Below are 10,874 nucleotides of genomic sequence, written 5' to 3'. Positions count from 1 at the left end.
CTAGTGAATTCGTAAAAAAAAAATTCTCACAGATCAAACCAATAATTTTGAATAATAAATCACTATTTAAATTTGAAGTTTACAGTTGGTCAGCATATTTTATGAATTAGTTTTTATTTTACAATCTGTAGTTTGTATTTTATCATAGTATTACAGTTGGACATGAATGAAAATTAAAATAAAATTTATATAATATATAATATATATATATATATATATATATATATATATATATATATATATATAAATTTAAATCTATATAACAGCAACCATAAAGCCATAAGTCTTCTAATATCAAACAGTTTTTGGCAGACATGGACGGCACAAAGATATTGGTCTTTTTTTTATTAGCTTAAGGATTTGCTAACAGATGGGCTTCCTAGCACTAAGTTCTAAATTATGTTCTCCATAATAACCTCCAGCTATGTTCTCCATAATAACATTCAACACAGTACATTCTTTCCTTGAATTTTAAAATATCCAGACAACTATAACCATCAATCACTAACATTACTATTATTGTGCAAGGAACTCATCCTACAGATCGAAAATCAACTATTCCTTTGCTAACTAAGAAAATATACTATGTCAAATAGCAATAGAACATTTATCCTTGATAATTTCATTTTCCAGCTATAGATAAATTAAGCCGCATATTGACAACATATTAATGTAAAGAAAAGGATAAGATAGAACTTGAATTGTATGAGGAAAACACAGGTCTCTAAAGCTCTTCTTCAACAGTCAATCCCTCTCCTCAAACCACTGCCTTCTTCCCTTCTCTTTTTCCTTCCTGCTGGATCACTCTCCCTTCAGACGTAAAGCATGTATGAAAGCACCGGATGACTAAGACAAGCTACAGGGATATCTAACACTACCTTTTAGAATAAAATAGAGGCCCTTAAAATTAAAATGCAGGCTATAGTATGAATGTTGTCCCTCTATCTATTGTAGTGGCAGCCATATACTCAAACGTAGCCCTCAATATGCATGCGATCTCAATTTATTTTCCTCTGTTTCAAATCTCTGCAATCCCCCTAAATACTACATTCTCCTTTCCTTTGCTGGAAAGTGTCCCCCCCCCCACAAAATCCGGCTTGATTGCTTCTTAATAAAATCGTTCCCCCATTGCTATATAAAAACGTCCCCCTCTTCAATTCGGCCAACCCTTTTTTTAATCCGCCTTACCTCAATGAAAATCATTTTTTTCCCCCCCTTCAATTCGGCCAGCACTTGTATATATCAAAACGTTTTCTCCCACTCCTCTTTGAGTTTTACTCCCTTAAATCCACCTTTTCTCTTGCAAAATGTTCAATCAGCTCTTCATGCCAGTAGGACATGTTCTCTCAACTGTTGTTCATTTTTTTATGAGATCGCCAAGTTTCCTCTCTTTTGGTTTTACGGTTACCACTTGTCCAAGAATATTAAATAAACTTCAAGTTCTATTAAAGCTTCCACATCAAATTCAAATCCACTAAACTCAATATAGAAAAACTATAAATTACCATTTAATTTTCTGACTAACTTTTTGTCATTTCAAATTCATGCTTGTAGTTACTATGGAAAAATAAATTAAGAGTTTAATATTTATTTTATAATCTAACTTATAATATTACTAAAGAAAAAATATTTAATCATTCAGTTATTCATTTATTCGATTATGCTACACAATCATAAATTAAACATTTAATCTATCTAGATAAATTTAAATTCAAATAAAAACAACTAAATGTGTGTGTGCGGCTACACCATACAAATTCTAGACCAACCCTGCCAAGGAGCTAAACTCCTCTACCTCAACCACCCTTCCACCTTCAGTACATGCACACTCACAAACTTGACATCATCCATTGAGTCAATAACATCATCGTCATGACAAATAAATAACATCTTAAATACAAATTTTTAAACATTCAACATTCATCATCAGATATAAACATATAAATGAAATCACAATTTTACTCGTCATGTCGATACCTCATAAGCTCAACATATAATGACTTATCATAATGACAAAATAATTAAAATTACCATTTAATAACATATATGATGAAATTCTAATCATAGTCTATAAAGTATTCGACTCAAGTCGAGTCATACATAGTCTTAGTCAAAAGGTCAATCACACAATTAAGTCTGTATAAAAAGCATGTTGAAATTTGAGTCATGACAGATTCCCACATATGTAGCCCCTAAGCAGAAACCCATTAGATGTTTTTACATCATCTCATATAGCAGAGGCGTAAAATAGCAAAGGAAAAATGAATGGCGTAGGAGGCAGGAAATGCAATAGAAAATAACTACAGATGCTCTGTATATGGGTTCGCATCCTGGACACTCCATTTCCTTTGTGAAGACAAGAAAAACCACCAAACGCAATACCCATCGCCCATCTGTCCTTCTCTAACGTCCGTCCCCGCTGCCCCCAATTGCTCATCACCACGCGTTCATATCCGAAGCGTCCATCGAAAGAAAAAGGCGAAAAGCAGGAAAGGTTCTTTCTACTTCTCAAATTCGGTTAAAACCCTTCATGCCAGTGGCGATACCGTATACACAGTTACTGCCATTGATATACGTAGTTACCGCCTCTCAAATCATATACCCATTACTCTAGTACCTTTGATCAAAATTATACTTTTCTCCCCAGCTCTAGATTTCGCACACCTAACCCATCTTCGACTAAGAATCATCATTGTGGGAACTGAAATGGGTATCTAGCTCCCCTATGATATCTATAGCCCGGCGCACTCTCAACTTTCTCACACCATAAAAACCAGAGTGGGAAGGGAAAAGACAAGTAGAGCTTCCTTCAGAATGGAAAAACAGCAATCCACAAATGAATCCGCATATGTGTACTGCATGGCCTCTGCAAAAACCCAAAACGGCGGCATAACTTCACTTGCGTCAAAAGGAAATTTGATGTATGTGGGTTCTCGTAGCGGCGCCATTGACATATACGAGAAATCCACAGATGGGTTTGTTGAGATTGCACGAATAGAGTGTAATGCCCCGGTAAAGGCTCTTGCAATTGACGAAAACAGGGTCTTTGGGGGACTTCAAGACAGCAAGCTCAAAGTGTGGAGTCATCAGTATTCGGACAAGAGTTTAAAATTATTGACAAATCTCCCCACTCTACAGGACCGTGTTGTAAGGTGCCTGAAGCCCGGGAGTTACGTGAAGACTCGGCGCCATCACAAATCACTGTGGATCAGACATGCCGACGCAGTTAGCTGTCTAGCTCTTTCTCTTGAAGATGGGGTCTTGTATTCCGGGTCGTGGGACAAGACGGTGAAAGTGTGGAGGTTGTCTGATTTCAAATGCTTGGAGTCCATCGGCGCTCACGAGGACGCCGTGAATGACATTTGTTGTGCGAGGAAAGGAGGGATTTTCTTCACCGCCTCTGCCGATGGCACCGTTCGGGTGTGGAGGAGTGATCACCGTGATCATCAAAGTGGTGTTGTGGCGACTCTGGGTGAGCGTAGAGAAGACGCTGTGAATTGCTTGGAGTTGAGTCCGGACGAGTCCATCTTGTACAGCGGAACATCGGCGGGGCAGATCAACTACTGGACTATGGATTCAAGTCTCCAAACATTCAAGAAGGGGTCTTTTTCTGCTCACAAACGCCCCCTTCTCTGCCTCACAACCCTGAACAACTTTGTGATGAGCGGATCTGCGGATTCGACAATTCGGGTGTGGAGGAGATCAGAGGGGATCGCACATGCTTGCGTGGCAGTGATGGAGGGTCATGGCGGTCCAGTGAAGTGCATAACTGCTGCCTTGCCTTCATGTGTTTCTGCGGACTTGTCATCCAACTTTCCCTCCTCCTCTTGTTCTTCTTCATCTTCTTCATCTGCCTCATGCTCTTCCCGGCGTAATCAGTCATGTTCTCGCGGTTGCCACAGTTATGGTTTACTCGGGTGTAGTGGGTTTGTTGTGTACAGTGGAAGCTTCGATGGCACCCTCAAAATGTGGTGGGTTGGTGATAATGATTGTAGCCTATGTGCTCCTGCTCAAACTGGCCAGACATTTTAATATTTTAGTAAAGAAATTCCACTGTTGGAACAGAGCTATATAAATATAAGAAGACTGCACCACAATTCCTGTTTAATGTTTCTACACATTTCACTGTGCATATGGGAAAGTTGGTATTAAATATTTAGATCATGTTTAATGTTTTTAAAACATTTCGCTGTGAATATGGGGAAAGTTAGTATTAAATATATAGAACATGTTTATTATAATAGTTATTATGATGGAGGGTGAAATGATTTCAGAGAATCCTTGAGATATTTAGATATTTTTAATGTTTATACATATTTCAATGTGGGTAATAGTTATAATATATGTAATCTAATAAATATAATGGAGATTGTTATATTAAATTGTAAAAGCTAAAACGTGGCTTATAAATATAATGGAGATTGTTATATTAAATTGTAAAAGCTAAAAAGTGGCTTAGTATCAAATATTTTACAGTTGTCATTGGATATTTATATATTGTTGTAGTTTTTAATGGGATATAGATATTTTTAAAAAAAATTTAAAATTTTTTTTTGTTCAATAAGAAAGTTATAATAGAAACTCAACTTTATAAGACATCAGTATTTAAGTAAAAAGTAAAGTAAACTGATCTTTTTTCATATAAATATACATGTATTACTTTATCAACAATAAGCAGATTATAAAATTGAATATTATAATGATACAAATATTATAAATATTTTAAACATTTGTAATATTTTGAACATAACTTATTGTTTATAATACTAATAATATTTATAATGAATAGGCAATTTGATATTAATACAAAGTTAGAAAAGTAAAATAGTGGGTTAGTAAAAAAAAAAAATTAGTTATTTTCATTGATTAAAATATTTATATGGTTTCTCATTAAGTTGCATTGTTAACATTGATCATAAATATTTGAGACATTTGTAAAGTTTGTGCATATTTCAATCTATATTATAGTTACAATATATTTGATGAAGAATGTCATATTAAAATTTAAATCAATCTACAAAAGTAAAAAGTAGGTTAGTATTAAAAAGTTTAGTACTTATCAAAAATTAAAAAATAATTATGATCCTCAAATGAAGCAGGTTATTAACATACAAAGTAAATATGTAAGATATTTCAGACTCTTATTATTATTTGGTTTGTGAAAAAACTACTAATATTTTCTCAATTTATCAGTATAATATAATAAGACCTCAACATTTCTAATGTGATACCTTTCAAAATTAAAAAAAACTTTATAATTTTAGATACATATTATACATATTTCACTTTGTTAGCCATTGCAATGCAAAACTAATGTATAAGATACATTTTATTCAAAGTTGAAAATCCATATAAAATTTTAGATACTAAAGATATTAAAATGCACATGTCCCCGATTTTAAAACTTTTATTCTATGTCATGCATGTGATTTTTAGATAATTTGTCCTTATTGTGTCATTTTAAAAAATTAAATAATGAATAATATTGAATTAATTAGTAATATTCATCCTCTCCTCTCACTATGTCAAATTAATTTGGCCTTTTGATCATATGGACATTCTCTTTAATTGTTTAATTTCACCAATTAGGGGTGAACAACCATTAATTCCCCCTTTTCCCATTTTTTCATAATTTATTAGTCAATTGTATAATTTCTAAAATATAAGAGAATGTTAAATTTCAATAACTTATGTTCCCTCCATTATAAATTTCCACATTTTATGTCTATTTCCTTATTTTAAGATTTTGTACATGGACTTTATCTTCCACTTCGTTAAATGTTTCCCCCACTAATTTAGCTTTCTGTTCCTCCTCAAACGTATGACAATTCTCGAATTATGCATTCAATAATGTCAAAGTTGTCATAATCATAGTTTTCCAATTGCACATTCATTTTTTCATAAAATGTCATTATTATGACATTTCCAACTGCATCTATTCCATTTGTCACAATTCTATCATTTGCCACTTTCGAGTTTTCTTTTATGATCACAGTCTTTGAGTGGACTCCAATATTGTCCATTCATTTGAGTTCCAATACTCAATAAATTTAACTCAAAATCCTCACTCCTATAACTAAAGTCACAAGTATTCTTGCCTTCATTATAATTTCATCATTATTTCTTTCATTATTGGCACATTTTGTCAAAATGGAAGCACCATATCACTATTTAGAAAAGAAAGATCACATTAAAGATAAAATAAGAGTTTGTTTCACTTAAGTTTTTAAAATGTTTATGTACTTTTTCTCAATAGATGTAATTGTTAGATCTTGAATTTATTTTTCTAGAGTGTTTTAGTCCTTGTAGTTGGATTATTTCATAGATATTTTCTAATGTTTCGATTTCCCAATCAATATTATAGTGAACCTAACATGAAAAAATATTATACTAATTGAATTTCATCATTTATGATGTTTTCGTAGGTACAAATCTAGTATTTACACACTTGGAGGATTGTGTTGTATACTTGATAGTTTTGTTGAATAGCTAGATAGTTGAGATGTTTTTTATGTGCACTAGGGAGAAGTGTTTCACAATTAGGATAATTTTGTGCAAACAAGAAGGTACAATATATTTCTAGGATTTAGTGTCTTCCTCATATTTTTAAAGGTTTTTAAATTCTATTAGAATAAAGCTTTTTCTATCACTAATGACCTATGCAACAATTAGGAAATTTTTCTGTGAAGAACTCTTTATCAAATTAACTAGTGAGCTTGTTGTTGAATGTGTGACAAATACCTTGTTATTTTTAGACAACTTATGTGTTTTCTTTCATTCGATTGCATAATACTTCAATATCTTAAGTTCATGAATTTTTCTTGATGTTTTTGGCTTTTTGATACAATTTTTTTACGATGGAACACAAGTACAGAAGTCTTCCTTGGTGGGAAAAGGGGTACTCACTACAAGGAAATGGATTCAAGAAGGCATGCAATTCTCTTTTCTATATAAATGAATCTAATAAGGCCAAATCAATGTATTCCTTGTATTTGTACTTACCTTACAATGCAAGTTCAAAATGAGACATACCTTTCTTATATAAAAATTTATTCTAGTTTGACTATTAGAGGTGTAAATGGTTTGCTGGATGTGGTTAAGGTGTTAGTTGAATTATCATTAAAAAATAATTATTTTGGCAACCAAATCCCTTTTCTTTATTTACACATGGACTATGATATGTGCATCTCAAAGATTCGACTTATGTACTCTTTAATTTGAGACAAAAAAAATTGTCAAGATATTTAGGTATTTAGAAATCCAATGCTAATTAGTGTGCCTAAGGAATATATCACATGTAATATGGGTCAATGCCACCAAGAATCTATTTATGTGATTAAAATTGGTATTTTATTATAAGAGGATTCAATAAGTATTATTCTTCTCAAAGTCTAGGTTGCTAAACTGTGTTAGATAAATGAGAGAGAGGAGGGATGAATAAGTTATAAATAGTTATCTACAAGCATTAAAACCATTTTGTAACAACTTTACCTTCATAATTTTTTTGGTCAATAACTTGGTAACCACATAAAACATCATAATTAAAACTTATAAGAGCTTAGAATCAAATTATTATGTCATTGTTTCTTAATATACTGAGTATCAGAGTAATCAACTAGCTTATACCAAGTTGTATCATTAAATAAACATGTAACACAATAAGAAATCAACCATTTGATGCAAGTATTTAACATGGAAACCATGTAAAGGGAAAAACTACCTAGGAACTGGTCACCCAAATATTTCATTCTTCTGAAGTGAGCTCTATTAAAAACCAACCTTGTTAAAGGTTACATGAATATTTTAAGTGCGACCTTGTTAGAGAGTTTTAATTGAAGATCAGCTAGACCTTATTACTCCCTGACATATCTGACGAGTGGCCTACTCTAAAGGACTTACACAAATTAGTATTGATTGTTACCATATAGGATTTCAAAGACTTGTTAGGCCCACTTGGTTAACTTCTACTACAATGGTAAGAAAATAAAAATGAAATGATTTGTTAGGTTTTAACACTACATAATTCTTGTTTATATCTCTGCTTTGCTCTTTTGATCTCTTTCCTAGCTGATTCACACACTTCACACTTCAACTTAGTGCTACTTCTACTTGATCTTCATAGTAATGCTCTTCTCACTTCACCTTCCATCTTCTTCTTCAAATTTAACAACATTCAACAATGATCAACAACAATCAACAACAAGAAACATCTTGTTCATCCCTTTAATTAGATAAAGTTTTCCATTCCACCATATTTTTCCACTTAATTACAATTGTAGATCTATATAATCTTCACATTCATTAATTCAAGAAATAAACTTCCTCCTTGAAATTTGTACTCCATTTTAAATTGATAATCTTCTCCATTAGATCTTATTTGAATTACTCAAGTTGTTAATTCCATAACTAACTTTTTCCTTATCTTTTAAATTTCTTTATCATTCTCAATTTAATCTTGTATAAACTTGCTCTTCATGTTAATTCTTGGTGATCATTACAATTCACATGGTCGATATTTGACTCGGTTCACACTCAAATTACTTGATTAACACTAAACTTGAACACTTCTTTCTCAAATGCTCAGTGACAAATGCAATAGCTTAGTTAATACTATATTCCTTCATTTGTTGACCAAATTGTATTGCATATACATATTTCTTAAGATCATGTAAAGAAATCAAACCAATAGTATACTATTAGATTTTAACTCATTCAAGTGCCCATTGAATACCATACACTTATCAACACTCTAATTCGTCATACTTTCTTCAAATCCTCTTTGTCAATCAAATGATATTGTAGTCTATAGAATTAGAACAATGTTTAACCAACTAAGGCTTGACATCAATGACATCATAACAACTAATATGACTCTTGCACATATATTAAATTTTTTATCAATTGGGACTAACAATCTCCCCCTTTGGCATTGATGAAAATACATAAATGTAAAATTTTATATTACAAAATATTACATCATAAGATAATCAAATGTATGTATTGACAATGATACAACTCTTCATCTCTCTAACTTGATTCGAGTTCTCTACAAAAAATTTAGCATTTCTAACTCAATGTCCACTTCAAAAAATTCTCCCCCTTTGGGTGTACTTTACATTTTTTTAGCATCATCGTCATACCAACATCTCCCCCTTAGTATATCATCTCTTAGAATACTTATCTTTGCCAATAATCTTCATACTTGTCATTCTCATTTTATCTTACTAATATTCCTTTCTTACAAATTATCTCCTTTCATATCAAACTCTCTCCCCCTCTGATAACAATGCCAAAGGTAGCTATAAGTTCCAATCTGAAGCTTATAAAATCTTTTAGTTATGCCTTGTACCTTGCATGTACTTATTACAACAGATTCATTATAGTCTCTTTCACAACTTCACAAAATTGTCGCTAAGGAGTGATATTTTGCATCAACACCAGAAATATATATATATATATATATATATATATATATATATATATATATATATATATATATATATATATATATATATATATATAGGTCAGTGCAAGAAGTTGGGTCTCACTTTTGGCCAAAAAGTGGAAGTGTTTTTCCTGTTTTTGAAATTTTTTGTCAATTGATGTCAAAATTTGAGGTATTTAGCAATTGAATATTAAAAAACTTTAGAAATAAAATTTTTTAGTGTTTGAAATCTAGTTTTTTGAATATGTAATTTATTTGTGCACCCATATGATAGATTATTTTTTTGGTATGGATCTTTAAAAACCACTTTTTCAAAATGCCTGTTTCAGGACCATACCATGCTCGTGTACAGACACCATAATTTGACACAAATAAATGAATTTTTGCAAATCCTTTTAAAGGGAGTTACCTAATACACCTAAGATTGATGACAATATTTTTTCTTAATTTTTAATTGAATAATTTTATTATTATTAATTATTAATTGGCTATAAAGGTAAATTTTGAAACCTCTCGTGTACAGACCACATAATTTGATCAAAATCTCACTTTTTTCAAATTTTTTTTTTTTTTAACATCAAAAGAATTGTATGTAGATTGATGACATATGTATTAATTTAAGAAAAAATATAAAATAAAAAAGTTATTAAAGTTTTAGTGAATGTCTCTTTTTAACGTTTAGGAGATAGTTTTGATTAATAAATAATGGAAAAATAAAAAATAAACGAACAACACTATAAAATTTACATTTTTGAAATCAGAATAGCAAGACCTATAATGGGTTTTTGTCTCCTCAAAAAATTCAATAGGAATGACTATAAAAAAGTTACGACAATACCAAAAATTATCGATTAAATGCCTTAAAAAAAAAAGGAGCACAAAGGCATGGCTTGGTGGGACCAAGCTTATGCCATGCCTTTCCCCAAGGAAAAACCCCATGCAAAAGTCAGGAGCCATACCAAATTCTCGCTCATGTCTCACGAATCGAGCACCCGATTGCTTTGAACCGTTATACCAACTTTTTGAAAATTGAGTACCTAATTCTTTTAAAAATTAGGTACCCAATTTATAAATGGATACTCGATTTTTAAGAAATCGGGTACCTGTTTTTGATGTACCCGTTGGGTCCCAAAAGCTGCCCGACCGACCCAATTTCAATGATTGAAATGATTGAACAACAATTTCGACCTGCAACACCGAATTTCGTCATGCTTATTCTATTTTCTTGTCCTCTTATACAGTTTGCAGGCTACTGATTCAAATTCAAAATTGGTGCAAATATGGGATCAAAACAATGAAGAAAGAAGAAAGCAAGAGTTCTGATAGATGAGGAGATTGCAACAAATAAAGAGAATGAAGCACAACGTCAACGAGAGAGAAGATAGAGAATTAGAAACTTGAACAATGTTTCAAAGGAGAAAGACATTCA

The 10,874-nt window shown here is 31.7% G+C and overlaps 1 protein-coding gene across 1 annotated transcript; it reads left to right on the top strand.

Moving 5' to 3' along the window:
* Positions 1-2,606: 2,606 nt before the first annotated feature.
* On the top strand, positions 2,607-4,108 carry LOC149549134 (protein JINGUBANG-like). The gene has a single exon (XM_089794867.1). The coding sequence runs from the start codon at positions 2,815-2,817 to the stop codon at positions 4,030-4,032; it is 1,218 nt and encodes a 405-aa protein (XP_089650993.1). The 5' UTR covers positions 2,607-2,814; the 3' UTR covers positions 4,033-4,108.
* Positions 4,109-10,874: the final 6,766 nt, after the last annotated feature.

The sequence above is a fragment of the Cupressus sempervirens genome, chromosome 7 (assembly GCF_028749045.1).
Source record: "Cupressus sempervirens isolate cs-2001-9-10 chromosome 7, ASM2874904v1, whole genome shotgun sequence".
Taxonomy (NCBI): Eukaryota; Viridiplantae; Streptophyta; class Pinopsida; order Cupressales; family Cupressaceae; genus Cupressus; species Cupressus sempervirens.
The sequence above is the reverse complement of the archived record's forward strand: the minus strand, read 5'-3'. Positions and strand labels throughout refer to the sequence as shown.